Source organism: Carcharhinus amblyrhynchos, chromosome 14, assembly GCF_965287045.1.
Source record: "Carcharhinus amblyrhynchos chromosome 14, sCarAmb.v2.hapA, whole genome shotgun sequence".
Classification (NCBI taxonomy): domain Eukaryota; kingdom Metazoa; phylum Chordata; class Chondrichthyes; order Carcharhiniformes; family Carcharhinidae; genus Carcharhinus; species Carcharhinus amblyrhynchos.
In genome coordinates this window covers 76237733-76258403 of record NC_137337.1, presented here as the reverse complement: position 1 = coordinate 76258403, position 20671 = coordinate 76237733, and the positions used below count along the sequence as shown (strand labels likewise).

Below are 20671 nucleotides of genomic sequence, written 5' to 3'. Positions count from 1 at the left end.
TCCATGCCGTGTTCGCTAATCCAGAGGGTGAAAAGATATCCTGACACTCTGTTTTCCTGACTAGGATATGTACAGTAAAATTCCTCAGTTATCTTCCTGCACTCCCTTCTTGTTGGAAGTGTAATTTCTTCTTGTAGCTTGACCCCAACCCTTGCTCAAGAAGTCACATCTCAAGCCCATGCCGCCTTATTAACCGTGAGACGTTTGCCAGGCCACACTTATATTGTAGAATGAATTTTATAATCCTGTCTTGAGATTGTGTTTGTTAATTATATATCATGCACAGCATCTGTGCATTTTCCAGTTTAATGAATAGCTCAGATAGTTTAATGGAACGATCAGATAAGTCTTTGACACTTATTCATGTACTTGTGTGAAATAAAAACATTAACAATACGTGACATCTTCATGCGGAAGATGTGGTTAAAGGTACTTTGTTTTGATGCACACAATATGGTGAAGTGTCCCACAGTTTATTCAGAAACATATCTCTGTTTTAAACTGATCAATGCCAAAAAAAATGTCTCCCTTTTCTTTAGACACAAAATTAATATTTACTTCCTGAACTCCTATCAACATCTGTGGCTGGAAAAGCTGCATAAGAACACAGACTTTGAGAGTCTTATCGTCTATTTGACGGTAAAGTAATATTTGACTGGTAGATGCCATGTGCTGCCCCATTGCAAATACTCTCTGGAGCACATCAGTTTGTACACAAACCTTACCCAGAATCTGATTGGTCAGTCGGTCAACTAAAAATCCCCACAAACCTTCTATCAAAATGGTAAAAATGAACAGCACCAGCATCTAAAAGTAAGAATAATTTGCTTTGCACTTACCTGGGGATACTAAGTGGCACAGTGGTGCCTCACAGCATCAGGGACTCGGGTTCGATTCCTGGCTGGGGTCACTGTTTGTGTGGAGTTTGCATGCTCTCCCCATGCCTGCGTGGGTTTTCTCTGGGTGCTCTGGATTCCTCCCACGCTGGTGTACTCAGCTGCACGGCAGCACGGTGGTTAGCACTGCTGCCTCACAGCACCAGGGACCCGGGTTCAATTCCCAGCTTGAGTCACTTGTTTGCCCACATCCCCTTGGGCACCCTCCAGGTCTCCAGTTTCCTCTTAAGATGTCTGGGTTAGATTGATTGGCTGTGCTACATTACCCCTTAGAGTCAGGGTGACTAGCTCGGTTAAATACACATGGGGTTACGGGGATAGGTGGGATTGTTGTCGGTGCAGGCTCAGTGGGCCAAATGGCCTCCTTCTGCACTGTAGGATTCTATGATTTTGTTACTTTGAAGGTGATTTTTAAATTCAAACTTTCATTGCCATGTCCATTGTGGATTAATATGCGATAAAAGTATACCTAGCAACATGATGAACCAGTATGAATGATTGTTATTCCAATCTGAAACTTTATGCCTACTATTTTTATGCTGAAGATGAGGGAGTGCCAGCAATATTTCTTCTGAGGAGATGAATGAAATCTGGACTGGAATACTCGGGCAATCCCTCAAGATGTCAGAAACTTTTTATTGACTGACCTTAACTTTTAAACAAATGATTGTAACTAATAATTACAACAAATGGATCTGTGTGAAATTTGTGGGGGCCACAACTCACCAGAACCTAACACTAAGTGAGAGTTTACAAACATTCAGCGTAAATCATCCAGGGAGTACCCAGCTGCATGGAGCGCCAGGGATCCGGGTTGGATTCCTGTCTTGGGCCACTGTGTGGAGCTTGCACATTCTCCCCATGTCTGCGTGGGTTTCCTCCAGGTGCTCTGGTTTCCTCCCAAACTCCAAAGATGTGCAGGTTAGCTGGATTGGCCGTGCTAACTTGACCCTTAGTGTCAATGGGGACTAGCTAGGGTAAGTGCATGGGGTTATGGGGAACGGGTCTGGGTGGGATTGTGATTGCTGCAGACTTCCTTCTCCACTGTAAGGATTTTGTGAATCTCCCTGTTTCCCAGATCAGTTTTTCTTCATTTGGATCATGCGTTAGTCAAGATTTGAACCCTCAAAGTCCATGTTACAAAATAATGCAGAATTCAATTGATCCAAAAATGCTGGAAAATCTCAGCGGGTCTCACAGCACTCGTGGAGAGAGAATGGAGCCAATGTTTTGAGTCTCGAACCTCCACAGATGCTGTCAGATCTGCTGAGATTTTCCAGCATTTTTCTGCTTGTGTTTCAGATTCCAGCATCCGCAGTATTTTGCGTTCATTCAATTGATCTGACACTGCTGACCAATCAGAGAACTGGAGTTGTAGAAATCTCTACTAATGGTCTCTTTCCGTTATTTTAAATAATAAAGTCTCCCTTACTCTACTAAAAGAAAAACTTGTGTCTCACCTCCTACTCCTCCTGACCTTACTATACCCTCCCACTTCTTAGGCATCGTGCTGTTAACCTGTTCCTTCAGAGTTATCAGAAATCATGGATAGAGACAGAGGAGTACTCATTTGAGGAGAAACTAATTGAGGATTTAGCTGTAAGTACAGGCCTCTGGTGTGACTGGTTTCTTCATCCAGTACAAGTGGCCACGCTGCATTCTGCAAGAATTGTGGCCAAGCTGTCTGTGGTCTGTGCAACTTTTCTCGACCTCAGTTACAATAGGCTGGTGTGGAGGGAGAGATCTTTGCTGCTGCTTTTACTTTGTGTTGGAGACTGGAATGGAACTTAGCAGCTGTGGATGGCAGGTACCTTTTGAGTTGAGTACAGTGGACTGGCTTTAGCTCTCATCAGCTTGTTTTTGGTGCAGAGTCTGAGAGAATGCAGAAGTGGCTGTTTGATGATAATTGACTGCTCCCACTGATCACCCACAGAACTTGTGAATGCAGTGACAGGCCTCCCTGTATGTGAGTGAGACTCGGTGTGTATAACTAAACCTGGAACATGGTGGCACAGTGGTTAGCACTGCTGCCTCACAGCGCCAGGGAGCCGGGTTCGATTCCCAGCTTGGGTGACTGTGCAGACTCCACACAGACATTCTCTCCATGTCTGCATGGGTTTCCTCCGGGTGCTCCGGTTTCCTCCCACAGTCCGAAAGACAGTGCTGGTTAGGTGAATTGGCCATGCTAAATTGTCCCTCAGTGTACCCGAACATATGCTAGAGTGTGGAGACTAGGGGATTTTCACAGTAACTTCATTGCAGTGTTAATGTAAGCCTGCTGTGACACTAATAAGTAAACTTTGAACCGGGTACTATTTATAATATATAAACTTCTTCTTAAAAATTAGATTTATGCTCCAAAAGCTACTCTCACCTCTGATGTCTCTATGAGGTGACAATTGAAACACTTCCAATCAATGTTCCACTGTAACCAGTTACTAAGAAACACTGGGGAACCAATGGCCTAGTGGTATTATTGTAGACTATTAATCTAGAAACTCAGCTAATGTCCTTTAGGGAAGGAAATCTGCCATCCTAATCTGGTCTGGCCTACATGTGACTCCAGAGCCACAGCAATGTGGTTGACTCTCAACTGCCCTCCAAGGGCAACTAAGGATGGGCAATAAATGCTGGCCCAGCCAGCGGTGCCCATGTCCCACAAATTAGTAAAAAAAATGCAAGAGTTACGTAGGATTTGGCTGTTCACATGTGGAAATATTACAGCTAGACACTTACCAAAAGGACAGCGGAAGCTGTGAGACTGTTGTGCTGAAACCATTGCCTTCCTATGGTGTAGGAGTACCCCTATCCTCTCTAATTTTGATTTCCTATTGGATGTGTATTTATATGAGGGAGGACCATGCCTCGGAATGTTGGTATGCATTGTACAACTGCTGTTGCATGTATCAAATATAAAACAATAGATTGCCCAAGTGTGTTATAAGGCTCTGAATGGCCACGATTACATCACAGAACATAACAGTGTAGCACAAAAGGCTAATTATAAATACCTTTGCCTACAGTCTGTGTAGGAGCCTTGTAACAGACTATCAGGTGTTGCATTGGTTTATGCAGTTCATGTATCGTTATGAAGTTGTATAAATTGTGCCGAATGTGCCTGCAATGCTAGGCTCTGCTTGCCCGCTGTGCTATGGTTCGCTCAATTGGAAAGGAGTAAGAGCACCATCTTTTGTTTTCCGTTGAGAGATTTATTGTGTTGCCAATGTCACTTACCGAGTCTTGCCTTTACAGTGACAGTCCACGTTGTGCGATATGTGATGGCGTTTGAGTTGCGGAATCGGATAAAGCTGCATTTCTTGACCGTTCAGAGACGGTGTGTTGTGATACAAGTAGATGAGATGAAACAAAGATGGTAACGGGAGCTAATGGGAGCAGCAGGTTATCGTTCCAGAGAGGCAGCTTGATGCTGCCTGCAGTGTTCAGTTCAGTTTGCACTTCTGCACAAAAAGGCTGGAGGGGGTGGGGGGGATCTTTTGCCCTCCCACTGTGCTGGGGGTAGGTGTGTAGGTGAGTGGGGTAGGGAACTGCCACCTTCTTGCTTCCGCCCTGATGAAGTTCATGGTGGGTTGGCAAAAGGATAGCCTTCCTGACGTCTGCCCCCACCCCCCACTCCAAAGATTGAAGCCCTCGAGTGGGCAGTTAATATCCACTTAAGAGCTTTATTCTGTTGCTGTAAGTATTCACCCAGCAGCGGGTGAGCACGGGAGAGGGTCACCATGCGATGCGTGCGACAGGCAAACCCTGTTTGCTTGCGAGCTCCTGAGGTGAAGGAAGGAGGTCCCTCGTACTCAGTGTCTGACTGAGGGGCCCAGTGTCAGGAAGGGGTGATGGTTAGATGGGGGTGGGGGGGGTGTTATTTTAAATTACACTTTCCTAATTTTCATCAGCTAGAGGGGGGATTAAAACTTGTCCAATGACCCATCTTAATCCCATATAGGAGAACGTGGCAATTACACATGGAAGCTGTAATTTCCTAGGAAGTTTTGCCATGGGGCTAAAGTTGACTGGATTATGAGGGTGAAATGTAGACTTGCCTTTTGTGGTGGCCTGTTTGGGGTACTGTCCCTGGTACGGTACTGCTCTGTTTCAGTAAGGCTGTCTTGAGAAAGAAACTCCATCTGTGCCATCTAATACATGAGCACGCCTTTTGAAATGGATTTGTATAGTCAAAGTACTAAAAACGTGTTTTATCCCTCGAGCTGTGAGAATGACCTAATCTACTTAATGTGTGAAACTAAAACAAAGAGTGGAGTTTGCGATTGAAGTGTTTTCTCTAATTTAGTTTCAGAGCAACGTGACGTGGGTGTTTGTGTGCCAATCTTATCTTCTAACTTGGAAAGTAGAACTCATTGTTTTGCCGAGTTCCACTGATACAAAACATGATTGCTCTTGTGGAATCCAATCGATCAAACTGTACGAGTTATATTTTATGTATTTGTACTCTCACCCACTGGCTTAAAACAAACCTTTAAATGTGTTTAGCAATCTGCTCCGGTATCTGAAGAAGAGGAGGAGGTGGTTGATAAGAAACCTGATCCACTCCATCAGCTTATACTGCACTTCAGTCGGAGTGCCTTAACTGAAAAAAGGTAAAATAAGGATATCCCTGTGCTGCTCTTTGAGTTGTTACTGCGACAGAAATGTGAATAGGCAAGGTCTTTTTCCCAGGGAATTTTCATTTTCACAGTTAAATGAATTGCAGTTTTAATGTAAGTCTACATGTGACTCTAATAAAATAAACTTAAAAAATAAATAGGGGAGTCCAAAACTAGAGGGCACGCATTGAAGGTGAGAGGGGAAAGATTTAAAAGGGATCTGAGGGACAACTTTTTCACACAGAGGGCAGTGAGCATATGGAAGGAGCTGCCAGAGGAGGTGATGGAGGTGATTACAACATTTAAAAGACAATTGGACAATATGTAGAAGGTTTAGAGGGATCTGGGCCAAACGCAGGCAAATGGGACTTGGTCAGCATGGACAAGTTGGGCTGAAGGGCCTGTTTCTGTGCTATCTATCTCTGACTCTCCAGAATTAAATACTCTTTAAATCACCTTTACAGTGCCATTGAAGATGACCCACTGTTCCTGGCTTATGCAGACATGATGGCTAAGGTAAGTGGGGGCAGATGGTGGCGGAGAGTGACGTAAGCACGCATGTTCTCTCAGCTTTGGGGGCTGATACCAAGGGACAGCATGCAGATGGCAGAGAAAATGGTTCCAGGGATAAAAGTAAGGGAAGTGGCAAGAGGTGGGCAGGAAAGCCTTTGCTGACTAGACTTTTGCTACAATTCGATGAGTAAATTGAAAGCAAGTGAGGACGATTAGCAACTTGTGTGGACAAATAAGAACATAAGAACATAAGAAATAGGAGCAGGAGTAGGCCATCTAGCCCTTCGAGCCTGCCCCGCCATTCAATAAGATCATGGCTGATCTGTCGTGGCTCAGTTCCACTTTCCCGCCCTCTCCCCATAACCCTTAATCTCCTCTCTTATCAAAAACCCATCAACCCGCTTCTTAAAAATATTTAGCAAGGCAGCCTCCACCACTTCAACGGGCAGAGAATTCCAGAGATTCACCACCCTTTGAGTGAAGAAGTTCCTCCTCAACTCCGTTCTAAACCGCCCCCCCTTTATCTTGAGGCTGTGCCCCCTAGTCCTACTGTCTTTTTTGAGCGGGAAGAGTCTCTCCACCTCTATCCTATCCATCCCATTCATCATCTTATACGTCTCAATGAGATCTCCCCTCATTCTTCTAAACTCTAACGAGTACAAGCCTAGTTTATTCAGCCTCTCCTCATAGCTCAACCCCCTCAACTCCGGTATCAGCCTAGTAAACCTCCTCTGCACTCCCTCCAAGGCCAAAATATCCTTGCGCAGGTGCGGCGCCCAAAACTGCACACAGTACTCCAGCTGCGGCCTCACCAATGCCCTATACAGCTGCAGCAAGACCTCCCTACTTTTATATTCAATCCCCCTCGCTATGAAGGCCAGCATCCCATTCGCCTTCCTGACCACCTGCTGCACCTGCAGGCTGGGTTTTTGCGACTCATGCACAAGGACCCCGAGGTCCCTCTGCACCGTCGCCTGCTGCAGTTTTTCGCCACGTAAGTAATAGTCCTTCCTACCATTCTTCCTACCAAAGTGGACCACCTCACACTTGCCAACACTAAATTCCATTTGCCATTTCCTGGCCCATTCGCCCAGCCTATCCAGATCCTTCTGCAGACTCTCCACACCCTCCGCACAATTTGCCTTTCCCCCAATCTTGGTGTCATCAGCAAATTTCGACACCCTACACTCGGTTCCCTCCTCCAGATCATCTATATAAATGGTAAATAGCTGAGGCCCCAGCACCGACCCCTGGGGCACTCCACTAGTCACCAACCGCCAATCCGAATAGCACCCATTGACCCCCACTCTCTGCCTCCTATTTGACAGCCAATCCTCTATCCACGCTAACACCCTACCCCCAACTCCATGTCCTCTGACCTTCTGCAGTAACCTCTTGTGAGGTACCTTATCAAACGCCTTCTGAAAATCCAGAAAGACCACATCCACCGGCTCTCCTCTATCCAATCAAGGTATGATTTGGCGAAAACAGCCATACTGTCATCATGGAGAAAATGCAATGAGACTTTGATTAAAGGAGCAAGTTCAAGTTAGTACATACAAGCCAAGTGTTAGTCAAGGCCAATGTATTTGTCCATGGTAAGATTATGGATAGCAAAAGCTTGGAATACCAATGGCAGCATTCCTGGAGGGACATGTAGAGAGAGAGGAGTGATGATTGGTGATCTGTTGACAGAGTCGGGGAGGGTGGGGTAGGGGGTAACCAACTGATGAAAGAAGTGAGCAAAGCAGCAAGGGAGTTCGCACTTTAGCCTCCGGCAGGTGCAGTGGGTAGAGGTGGCATCGAGCAGGGAAATTGGGGTTGGTTGCTAATATTTGTAAAGTGTGGGTGATGGACACTTCAGTTAGCCCTCTGAGAAGAAGCAGAGAGTTGCCGGGGTCTGATCCTAGAGAAAACAGGGATAGATTGGATTGGGGTGGCTGAGGTTTTTGGTGGGGGGAGAACAGAATACTAAGAGGTGAGAAGGTGGCATTACTCATTGAGGAAAACACCTCTCTGGCAGCCACTCGATTCTACCTCTACACTTGCCATTGACTTTGTCCTTTCAGTCTTAGCTGTCTAGTGAGATTTGGAAGATGGCCTTTGTGGTGCTTCCAGACCTTCCGAGTGCAAAAGGTAGATGTTTTTTCCTGACTCTATGTGGATTGGTGTTCCTCTCGGGTTGGATTGTTGGCGGTGTTTTATGAAGCTGGGTTCCTGAAGATGAGAAGCGATGCTGTTGAAGGGGATTTCACAAACCGTGAAGGCACTGCGACGCTTGACAGAATTGCTGGGTAAAATTTAGATTTGAAAAGAAGCAATTCAATGCTAATGTCTTCATCTTTGCTTCAATAATCAGAGCTGTCAAGTTGCTGAAGAGGAAGACGAAGAGAAAGAGAAAACCTTTGAAGTAAGTCGCTTCAAAACGTGAGCTGAAGTTTAATTCTGGAAAGGATCATTTTTTGTTAAAAATTGCATTCCTTCCTCATCATGCTAAAAATGGAAATAAAGTAAATAATCTTACAGTGACTATTAAATAATTGTTTACAGGGTAAGTGAGTTGATCAGTCAAGGAAATACACAGGGTGCAATCTTATTGTCATTCACGCCATGTTTCCGCTGCAGCAATCAGATAAAAAAAAAATGTTTAAAGTTTATTTACTGGTGTCACAAGTAAGCTTACGTTAATACTGCAATGGAGTTACTGGGAAAATGCCCTGTTCGGGTACGCTGAGGGAGAATTTAGCATGGCCAATGAACGTAACCCCAGCACATCTTTTGCACTGTGGGAGGAAACCAGAGCACCCGGAGGAAAACCACACAGACACGGGGAGAACATGCAGACTCCACACAGACAGTGACCCAAGTCAGGAATCAAACCCAGGTCCCTGAAGCTGTGAGGCAGCTGTGCTAACCACTGTGCCACAGAGAGAATCCCACAGTAAGAACCTGCACTAGAGGCCATTAACATGGTGAGGCTGCTGTATTGCAGCTACAACGTAGTTCTGACCAGGCGACTGTACCACTCTTACCACCTGTCTGAAGCATATTAGAAAGATTTGCAGGTTAATAATCATAGAGTAAGGAGGGGTGCACCTGGGTAAGATAGTCTTTTGGAGAGTCAGTGCAGGTTCGATGGGCCGAATGACCTCCTTCTATGCTGAAGGGATTCTATGGTTCTAGGAAAATAATTGCTTTTAAAAAATATATATATTGCTTGCCTTTTACCTGGAACTGTATAAGTAAAATTATTCCTGTGGTGTTCCTCGCTGATTGTGAACATTGACAAATTGTATTTGAGAATGTTCAGTGTATACGATGCCGACCGGAAGCTGGGAAACAAAAGCTGCTTTTTGTTCCTGTGTTAAAATTCTTATTTTCATTTCTCGTTCCACAAGGAAAAGGAAATGGAAAAGCAAATGACTCTTTATCAACAAGCAAGACTTCACCAACGTACAGCAGCTGAGATGGTTTTACAAGTGATCAGTGCCAGCAGAGGTACGGTACAACCCCCACAATATTACGCTACACTCAATGTTCTGTTATTCCCGGTGATTAATGGAAAGTACGTCCCACACTGGTGATTTTTTTTTTTGCTAAAGCAGTTAAGAATATGAACTGTGCTTTGATGGCATTTTGCATTTGAACTCCAGAATAGATGAGTGCCACTTGCTGCAAAACTTCCGTTCTGGTGCAGTTCGATTTGCTAGTTGACTTGAGCTTACTTAAGTCCCTTAACTGGATCTCCCTTAATCTGGCGTACGTACAATTCCCTAAATTTCCACCCCCTTTATAGTGGAGTTCCACTAGAGGTAGACGAGTGATGTGAAGACTGGAATAAGGCACTCACTGAGTGTGTTAAAATGGGCGGCATGGGCTTGTGGGGCCGAAGGGCCTGTTTCCTGTGCTGTGCTGTTCTTTGTTCTTTGTACTCTTTTTGGTCTTTACGTTTGCACTAATATTTTAACTGTTCAACAGGTGTATTGGGCCAGATGGTGACGACAACCCTGAAGCTTGGCATTGCCATTCTGAACGGTGGTAACCCAGATGTCCAGCGGGTAAAGCACTCTTTGGTTGGATTTGCAATTAAAACACAGAAACTAGAAGCAGGAGTAGACCATTGGGCTCTTCGAGCCTGCTCTGCTGTACACTATGATCATGGCTGATCATCAAATTCAACATCCTGATCCCACCCCCCACTTCCTCCCATATCCTTTGATCCTTTTAGCTCCTAGAGTTAGGTCCAATGTCTTCTTGAAATCACACATCAGCTGTACTTCACTAATGCTCACTAAAGTCCTTCTCTCCTGGTTTTCTTAAAAAAATCTGTAGAGAGTGTGATTATTTTCAAGATTGTCTTGAAGTAAGACACTTGCCCTAACTTAAAAAGATTGTTATTTGTGAGATTATTTGTGCTAATGGTCTGAGGACCCGGATTCGAATCCCACCAGGGCAGATGGTGAATTTGATATCAATAAAAACAAAATCTGGGAATTACGAATCTACTGATGACCATGAAACCACTGCCGATTGTTGGAAAAACCCATCTGATTCATTAGTGTCCCTCAGGGAAGGAAATCTGCTGCCCTTACCCGGTCTGGCCTACATGTGACTTCAGAGCCACAGCAATGTGGTTGACTCTCAACTGCCCCCCCCCCCGAAATGGCTGAGCAAGCCACTTAGTTCAAGGGCAACGAGGGATGGGCAATATTTGCTGGCCAGCCACAAATGAAGCGTTTTCCCAGGGTCAGTTACTAGGGGGCACAGGTTTAAGGTGCGAGCGGCAAGATTTAAAGGAGACGTACGAGGCAGACTTTTTACACAGAGGGTGGTGGGTGCCTGGAACTCTGCTGGGTGAAGTTGTGGAAGCGGATACAATAGTAACTTGTAAGGGGCGTCTGGACAAATGCATGAATAGGATAGGAATGAAGGGATATGGCCCCCAGAAGGGTGGGGAGTTTTGGTTCAGCCGGGCAGCATGGTCGGTGCAGGCTTGGAGGGCCGAAGGGCCTGTTCCTGTGCTGTAATTTTCTTTGTTCTTTGTTCTTTTGAATAAAAAGCCTTGGTCTTAAACGCATCATTGTAACGATAGGAATGATCAAACATGACAGGAAACTACAAATTCCATTTATTAAGCACCTTCCATCGTGTTTAACTTGTTTAATTGCTGATATTTGTATAGAAATCTTACAGAAATAACACATCTTTAATTCTTCAGATAATGTTGGACTATCTGAAGGAGAAGAGAGAAAGTCGGTTTTTCAGAAGTCTGTCTGGACTCATGCGTTTCTGCAGGTAAACGAACAAAGTTAACCCTGTCCCGCTGTCACTGTGCTATTTCTTTGAGCTCCTGCCTGTGGTATATCAGCTATGTGTAGCTACACTTCGGCAGCCTGTGTTGTCCAGACTAAAGACAAGATGACACCTGGGCGACCTGAAATGTTTCTTTTATCATAGAATCCCTACAGTGCAGATGGAGGCCATTCGGCCCATCGAGTCTGCACTGATAGCAAGCCCACCCAGGCCCTATTCCCACAACTCCACAAATTTACCCCACTAATCTCTTTAACCTATACATCCCAGGACACTAAGGGGCAATTTAGCATAGCCAGTGCACCTAACCAGCACATCTTTGGACGGTGGGAGGAAACTGGAGCACCCGGAGGAAACCCATGCAGACACGGGGAGAATGTGCAGACTCCACACAGACAGTGACCCAAGCTGGGAATCGAACCCAGGTCCCTGGAGCTGTGAGGCAGCAGTGCCACCAGGCTGCCCCATTCTATGGATGCTCTAAGTAAGTTGGTGGACCCTCTTGAAGGGACGACGTGAGTGACCTCCGAGGCCACATGAGAGGGGAATTAACTGCTAACTTGGAGAGATGCTCATTCACTGGTTTAGGAAAAATACAACTTGTTTATTTACTGGTTAAAATTATAAAGAGTCTTGCAGCCTCATGACTGCAATTGGGTCTCGAGATGACTCTGAGTACAGAAGCCCACGCTGACCTGGGTGATATCCTGCCCTGATCCCTGATTGGCTCCTGGGTCATGTGACCTTTCCACAGATCCTTAAAGGGACCAGCACCACATTGTGGTGTGGGACTGGATTGCGTTGAAGTCTTAACAACAGCAGACTCATCGAGCATTAATGAACCAGTTGGGCTTTCCCACTACCAACAGCTTTGATGCCTTTTATTTTAGTTTCAGCTTTTAAATTCCCAAACCAGCCTGAACTTGTGTTGTTTGGATGAATAGCCATGGTAAAACCTCTTCCGACACCAGCTCCCCGGTGAATTGAACATTGCGCCTCAGATGGTTTATGTTACATCCACTTAAGGGTGCAAGCATTGGCTAAAAAACTATGGAAACTCTGAGCTGGCAAAACATTAGGGGACATCCCCCCCACCCCGCCAAACTCACCAGAAGGAAATGCCAGTGAAGTCTGGAGATGGTTGACCCTGGCACAAAACTGATCTTGTGTACCTTAAACTGGAACTCTATAGCTCAAAGCAGTCACAGTCAGTTCCAACTGGGTCTCCATCTCCTCATTTGGTACAAAGGAATGCCAAGATCCACATTCGGTACAGCTTAATTGTTAGAGGAGTTTCAGAAAGAAGGCAGAGTTTGGCGTCTGTCTGCCTTTGGGATCCACTCCAGTTTCAGCTTATCAGTTTATTTATTAATGTCACAGGTAGGCTTACATTAACACTGCAGTGAAGTTACTGTGAAAACCTCCTAGTCGCCAGACTCCAGTGCCTGTTCGGGTACACTGAGGGAGAATTTAGCACAGCCAATGCACTCTAACCAGCACACCTTTCAGACTGAGAGAGGAAACCGGAGCACCCGGAGAAAACCCACGCAGACACAGGGAGAATGTGCAGACTCCACACTGACAGTGACCTGAGCCGGGAATTGAACCCAGGCCCCTGGCACTGTCAGGCAGCCGCGCTAACCATTGTGGTCAGTCAGCATTTATTCCCTGATCCTTCATCTCTCCCAGGGGTAGCCACAAGACAGTGATGTCAACATTTTGGCCGAAATTCTCCAGTCTTGCTCATCCCACTGTCATTGTGGGCGAGAACAGGGAATTTGGCACTCAGCCAAATCTTCATTCACAGCAGCGGGTCTGGAGAATCCCAGCCTACTACTCTGCGCGCCATATGACAGCTTTGTAATAGATGGGCTACCAAGTCCATTAAGTTCTTGACTTCAAACCTGACTTTGCTACAAAGCAAGAGGTTCACTTTCAAAGACTTTACAATGGAGGCATTTATTTTTACCAGCATTGTGGCTTATTCCTTCATTATGTCACTCAGACTGCGTTGCCGACAAAGTTTAAAAATAGCAGATCCTGTTTGCAGTAAACCTGCCCAAGGAACCGCAACAAAGGCCCAATTTAAAATACTGGGGGTGAGTGAAGGGGCTTCTCCAGCTCCCAGGAGCTCCAGTACAGGAGTGTGGTACGGGAATACACCAAGAAATTCACCCCCACAAAGACACAAATGATTCTTCAACTGTATAATTGATCCAACTACATTAGCGCAATGATTATATTATTGGAACAATAATCCAGAGGCCTGGGGTGGATAATTCAGAAAATATGAGTTCAAACTCCAACAGTTTGAGAATTTGACTGCAGCTTAAGTCTGGATATGTGAGAAGAATCTTGTATCAGTAATATTAGGGTGACATGGTGGCACAGTGGTTAGCACTGCTGCCTCTCAGTGCAGGGTCCCGGATTCAAATCACTGCTCGGGTCACTGACTGTGTGGAGTTTGCACGTTCTCCCCGTGTCTGCATGGGTTTCCTCCAGGTGCTCTGGTTTCCTCCCACAATCCAAAGATGTGCTGGTTAGGTGGATTGGCCTTGCTAAATTGCCCCTTAATGTCAGGGGACGAGCTAGGGTATATGCATGGGGTTATGGGAATAGGGCCTGGGTGGGATTGTGGTCAGTGCAGACTCAATGGGCCAAAAGGCCTCCTTTTGCACTGTAGGATTCTATGATTCTCTGTTAAGAAATTGATGACACTGAATAAGCAATCTGATACACTGATCTCACAGTCTATCAATCAGTGATGAAAGTGGCCAACCTTCAACTTGGAACCAAAGGAGAAGATGTTGGAAAATCTCAGCAGGTCTGGCAGCATCTGCGAGGAGAGAAACGAGCTTTGACAAACGGTCATCTGGACTCGAAACATCAGCTCTTTTCTCTCCTTACAGATACTGCCAGACCCGCTGAGATTTTCCAGCATTTTCTCTCTTGGTTTCAGATTCCAGCATCCGCAGTGATTTTCTTAAAGCTTCAACTTATTATTTTTTACACTTTCAGTGTTCTCGATTTGAACGCTTTCGAGAGACAAAACAAAGCTGAAGGTTTAGGGATGGTGACCGAAGATGGAACACGTAAGAATGGCATCTTTTATCTTGGCAGCAGAACAAGAACGAGAGGGTTTAATCTTGTTAAAATGCACAGTTGTTAGTGCACTGGACAGGAGTTTCAGCCTGAGGCCGGGATGAGTTTAGAGGTGGCTTCACCTGTAATTCTGTACCAGTCCACTGGTATGTTCCCACCTCCAGTGGCGGGTAACCAGATGGCAACAATCTGCCAGCTCTTGTCCACCATCTGGATTTTCAGACAGTGCAACCTCCTCTTCCCCATGTGACTGGAGCCCATAGATTGAATCCACCCAACAGCGGCCCAGCATCTCCTCGATGGGCTATATGGCCCCTGGTTTCCCCAAGGAAGGGTTTGTCCCATCTGCAGTGATGACCTGACGACTGTAGCCACAGTATATCCTGATCCATTTACCAATTTCCAGAGGGCACCTCCGTCTCGAGGTGTCACTACAGCCCTCCACCTACAGCGGCAGCATCCACACCTCTCCAGGTGGGGCAGCCCAACCAGAGTCCCCACTGGCCTCCCTGGGGCACTGGGAGGAGCTGCCATCTTGAAATTCTCCTCCAGGATCTCACCCTGGTCACTTCCAGGTTCCTGAACTGGAAACAATCCTAAAATTCCGCCCGCTATTTCCTAGAAATGGTTATCCGGTCATTGTGCCTTCATTATTTCACGATTATCATGTGTTCATTTGCTGATTTTAATTTGCAGTTAAAAGCCCATCATATTTCTATGCGTAATGCTTTTTTTTAAAAAAAGAAATGTTGCATTAATAAACCATTTACTCACATTTCTCTCCTCTCCCCTCAAACCCTAAAACCATTGGTCCACAGTCATTGTTCGTGAACATGGTAAATACATGGCTTGGGTCTTGACTTTTGAATGGCAAACTGACAAAGTGTGGACCAGAAAAAAAAAAGAACCATTGTTCATAGCTCAAATGTGGATGTAATCATTCCGTGACAGGATGTAAAAACACTTTTATTTTCTGGTCCACCAGAACTGCTTATTGTGTGCCTTGTGTTTAGGATAACATTTGTAAATGTGTGTGTATAATTGAGTCCTTGGAATGGAAGTTGACAGATGTCTGCCATTGTAGAATGCACTTGAAAATATGATTGAATATAAAGATTGCGTGTTCTTTAATTACTGTTTTGGTTTCAGCTTTGAATCCTTTTGGATGCACTGTGGAACACTTCCATGTTTCATTTACAGCGTAAAAATTCAAAACATGTATTTGCATTAACATTGCATTTGAGTCTATTGTTAATAAAACAACTGCTGCATAGAAAAGTTAAGTCTTATGCGAGGATCTTAATTGTGATATGAATTTTACCTGTAAAAAAAAATTATAAAACTACAAAATGTTCTGACGGAAATCCGGTTTCATACAATTAATTTAAATCGATGCACAACTTTAGAAGGATGTAATGTAAGGGGATTTTCACAGTTACTTCATTGCAGTGTCAGTGTAAGCCTATTTGTGACACTAATAAATAAACTTTAATGTGGAATGATTTTGGTTTAGAATGTTGTGTGAAGTTGTTAACATTCGGGATTTATTAAATACAGATTACAATTGATTTCAGAAGCGCCTCGGATTCCTTTCCAACTAACATTTTTAAAAATCCTTCTCAGGTGAAAAGGTGTTACAGAACGATGAATTTACCCGGGACTTATTTCGATTTTTGCAACTGCTGTGTGAAGGACATAATGATGGTGAGTTTGGATATCGGCTGAAGTATGTCACTACAGTGGGCAGCACGGTGGTTAGCACTGCTGCCTCACAGTGCCAGGGACCCGGGTTCAATTCCAGCCTTGGGTCACTGTCTGTGTGGAGCTTGCACATTCTCCCCGTGTCTGCATGGGTTTCCTCCCACAGTCCAAAGATGTGTGAGTTAGGTGGATTGGCCATTCTAAATTGCCCCTTGGTGTCAGGGTGATGAGCAGGGTATGTGTGTTGGGGTTATGGAAATAGGGCGGCCTGGGTGGATTATGGTCGGTATAGACCTGATGGGTCAAATGGCCTCCTCCTGTACTTTAGGAAGTTCTATGGTAACACAAGTTTAAAAAATGATGAATCATAGAATTCCTACAGTGAAGAAGGAGGCCATTCAGCCCAGTAAGTCTGCACCGATGCATGAAAGGCCCTGACCTGCCCACCTAATCCCACTTGCCATCACTTGGCCCATAGCCCTGAATGTTATGGTGTGGCGACTGCTCATCCAGGTACTACTTAAAAAATGAGAGGCATCTCACCTCCGCCACCCTCCCAGGCAGCGCATTCCAGACCATCATCACCCTCTGGGTAAGAAGGTTTTTCCTCAAATCCCCCTTAACCCTCCCACCCCTCACTTTTAACTTGGGTCCCCTAGTAGCTGACCCTTCAACTAAGGGGAATAGCTGAACATAAGAACATAAGAAATAGGAGCAGGAGTAGGCCATCCAGCCCTTCGAGCCTGCCCCGCCATTCAATAAGATCATGGCTGATCTGTTGTAGCTCAGTTCCACTTTCCCGCCCTCTCCCCATAACCCTTAATCCCCTCTCTTATCAAGAACCCATCAACCCGCTTCTTAAAAATATTTAGCGAGGCAGCCTCCACCACTTCAACGGGCAGAGAATTCCAGAGATTCACCACCCTTTGAGTGAAGAAGTTCCTCCTCAACTCCGTTCTAAACCGCCTCCCCTTTATCTTGAGGCTGTGCCCCCTAGTCCTACTGTCTTTTTTGAGCGGGAAGAGTCTCTCCACCTCTATCCTATCCATCCCATTCATCATCTTATACGTCTCAATGAGATCTCCCCTCATTCTTCTAAACTCTAACGAGTACAAGCCTAGTTTATTCAGCCTCTCCTCATAGCTCAATCCCCTCAACTCCGGTATCAGCCTAGTAAACCTCCTCTGCACTCCCTCCAGGGCCAAAATATCCTTGCGCAGGTGCGGCGCCCAAAACTGCACACAGTACTCCAGCTGCGGCCTCACCAATGCCCTATACAGCTGCAGCAAGACCTCCCTACTTTTATATTCAATCCCCCTCGCTATGAAGGCCAGCATCCCATTCGCCTTCCTGACCACCTGCTGCACCTGCAGGCTGGGTTTTTGCGACTCATGCACAAGGACCCCGAGGTCCCTCTGCACCGTCGCCTGCTGCAGTTTTTCGCCACGTAAGTAATAGTCCTTCCTACCATTCTTCCTACCAAAGTGGACCACCTCACACTTGCCAACATTAAATTCCATTTGCCATTTCCTGGCCCATTCGCCCAGCCTATCTAGATCCTTCTGCAGACTCTCCACACCCTCCGCACAATTTGCCTTTCCCCCAATCTTGGTGTCATCAGCAAATTTCGACACCCTGCACTCGGTTCCCTCCTCCAGATCATCTATATAAATGATAAATAGCTGAGGCCCCAGCACCGACCCCTGGGGCACCCCACTAGTCACCAACCGCCAATCCGAATAGCACCCATTGACCCCCACTCTCTGCCTCCTATTTGACAACCAATCCTCTATCCACGCTAACACCCTACCCCCAACTCCATGTCCCCTGACTTTCTGCAATAACCTCTTGTGAGGTACCTTGTCAAACGCCTTCTGAAAATCCAGAAAGACCACATCCACCGGCTCTCCTCTATCCACTGCCCTAGACACATCCTCATAGAACTCCAGTAAATTTGTCAGACACGACTTCCCTCCTTTAATGATAGCTGCTCGCTATCCACCCTGTCTGTGCCCCTCATAACCTTGAACACCTCAATCAGGTTGCCCTTCAGTTTTTTTCTGCTCTAAACAAAACAACCCAAGCCTACAGCCAACCTCTCTTTATAACTTAAATGTTCCATCCCAGGCAGCGTCCTGGTAGATCTCCTCTGCACTCCCTCCAGTGTGTTCATGTCCTTTCTATAATGTGGCGACCAGAACGGCACACACTACTCCAGCTGTGGCCTCACTAAAGTTCTATACAACTCCATCATGACCTCTCTGCTTTTGTAATCTATACCCCGATCAATAAAGGCGAGTGTGCCATGTGCCTTTTTCACCATCTTATTCACGTGTCTTTCCGCCTTCAGAGATCTAGTTTCCCCAACAGTTTTGCTCTGAGATACTGATTAGAATTCTTGGCTGTTCATAGTAGTCGTGATGTGGAGATGCCAGTGTTGGACTGGGGTAAACACAGTAAGAAGTCTCACAATACCAGGTTAAAGTCCAACAGGTTTATTTGATAGTGTCAAATAAACTTGATACTATCAAATAAACTTATTGGACTTTAACCTGGTGTTGTGAGACTTCTTACTATCTTCATTCTAGTCACCAATGTCATATTCTCAAATCTACTCATGGATTTGTACTAAATTTATCTTATGACTTAGCAATAAATGAGGGAAAAGATTAATTAGGCCAATCAGTGGGGAACGACCAATGGATGTTGATGTATCTGATTAAGGCCAGCTCCCCTAATGGCTAATTATCCCTGTAGCCGAACTGGGTTAGGGAGTTCCTGGGGGTATTCTGAATTAGTTGAGGCAAGTCTCGTTGGTTGCTGCAGTTTGTATTGGGGGCCCTGAGGGAAGGAAAATAAATCATTCAAGGTTCCTGCTGCTGATCCCAAGGTCCGACAGATATTTTTCTCATGCTTGGTGTTTGGGAGCACTTCTGAAAGCGAGTCGGTGCCACCTGGGGACAGGATCGTGTTGTGCCTCGTGTGGTAGGGTAGCCTGCAGGTAATCGCTGTCCAGGCCTAAGCATGAAAAACGGTCATTTGAGGAAAATGCCAACGCGCGTTCAACTCATGTGGAATGTTCCAGGCAAAGAATCAACACTTTCAGGAGAAAATGGGGAGGAGAATAGATATAAAATCAAAGATATTGTATACTGGGGACAACAAGTATGTCCATGTGCGGAAGTGTTAATTACTGAAGCAGAAAAATAGAATAAATAAATAATATTAGAAGAAATAGAAGGTGGCACAGTGGTTAACACTGCTGCCTCGCAGCGCCAGGGCCCGGGTTCGATTCCTGGCTAGGTCTCTGTGTGGAGCCTGCACATTCTCCCTGTATCTGCGTGGGTTTCCTCTGGGTGCTCCGGTTTCCTCCCACACTCCAAAGACACAGGTTAGGTGGATTGGCCGTGCTAAATTGCCCCTTAGTGTCAGAGGAACTAGCTAAGTCCCTGGGTGGGATTGTGGTCTGTGCAGACTTGATGGGCTGAATGGCCTCCTTCTGCACTGTAGGAATCTATCATTCTATAAGATTTGGGAGTGATAATTAATCCTTCATTGGGTTTTTCATCAGTATGAAGCAATCTCCAAAAAAGCTACTCAAATGTCAGAATATATTTTGCGAGCAGTTCTAAGAAGTTTGTCTCTTTTTACGTGGATCACTCATCAACTGATATTAGGAACCAATACTTGCCCCTTTAAAAATCACACCTTCAAAACAACATTGGTTTACCAGGGATAGTCAGAAGATCATTAAGGAATGAGACGGTTTTACAGAAATTAGTTTCGTTTGACACTCTGATGCACTAATGCTTTGGCCAAAAGTAGGTTATTTAACATTGACTTGGGGCAGAGAATTGAATGGATATCATCAGTCTGCAGCCAGGCTAAATCTACAAAGATTCTTTCCTCCACACACTGTGGTTCATCTGTGGAAGGGGTGCCCAATTGTTGTGTACTGTAAACCAATCGGTTTCTGCTTGGTGTGTCACATGATTACGGGTGGCACAGTGGTTAGCACTGCTGCCTCACAGCGCCAGGGACCCGGGTTCGATTCCCGGATTTGGTCACTGTCTGTCTGGAGTCTGCACATTCTCCCTGTGTTGGTGTGGGTTTCCTGCGGGTGCTGCAGTTTCCTCCCACAGTCCCAAAGATGGGCGGGTTAGGTTGATTGGCCGTGCTAAATTAGTGTCAGGAGTTAGCAGGGTAAATAAAATAGGGTTACGGGGATAGGGCCAGAGTGGGATTGTGATCGGTGCAGGCTCGATGGGCCAAATGGCCTCTTTCTGCACTGTTGTGATCCTATGGTCCACACCAAATCATTTCAGGGGGATTAGCAGGGAGGTGTTGCGTGGATAGGGTAGATTTGTTGTCAGTGTAGGCTCGATGGGCTGAATGGCCTCCTCCTCTACTGTAGGGATTCTATGATGACGTGGTGACATCCTCCAAGGCATCGGGGAGGGTTTCCCTCTCTTCCAGCCTGGATTGTAAGCAAGTGACACCAATCTAATAAACTTGACAATCTGGTGAAGT

General features: G+C 45.6%; 1 protein-coding gene across 5 annotated transcripts in view; it reads left to right on the top strand.

Annotated features, from left to right (window-relative positions):
- ryr3 (ryanodine receptor 3) overlaps positions 1-20671 on the top strand; it is a 322306-nt gene that overhangs the window by 250420 nt on the left and 51215 nt on the right. For 3 of the 5 annotated variants that reach the window (XM_080203145.1, XM_080203144.1, XM_080203141.1), the window contains 10 exons: positions 540-639; positions 5400-5506; positions 5977-6028; positions 8385-8435; positions 9424-9523; positions 10004-10083; positions 11244-11320; positions 14357-14430; positions 15259-15276; positions 16064-16144. In XM_080203145.1, the coding sequence (XP_080059271.1) occupies positions 540-639; positions 5400-5506; positions 5977-6028; positions 8385-8435; positions 9424-9523; positions 10004-10083; positions 11244-11320; positions 14357-14430; positions 15259-15276; positions 16064-16144 (740 nt within the window). Of the gene's footprint in view, positions 1-539; positions 640-2398; positions 2496-5399; positions 5507-5976; positions 6029-8384; positions 8436-9423; positions 9524-10003; positions 10084-11243; positions 11321-14356; positions 14431-15258; positions 15277-16063; positions 16145-20671 lie in introns of all 5 variants that reach the window. The other 2 variants (XM_080203146.1, XM_080203142.1) reach the window with 1 other exon arrangement.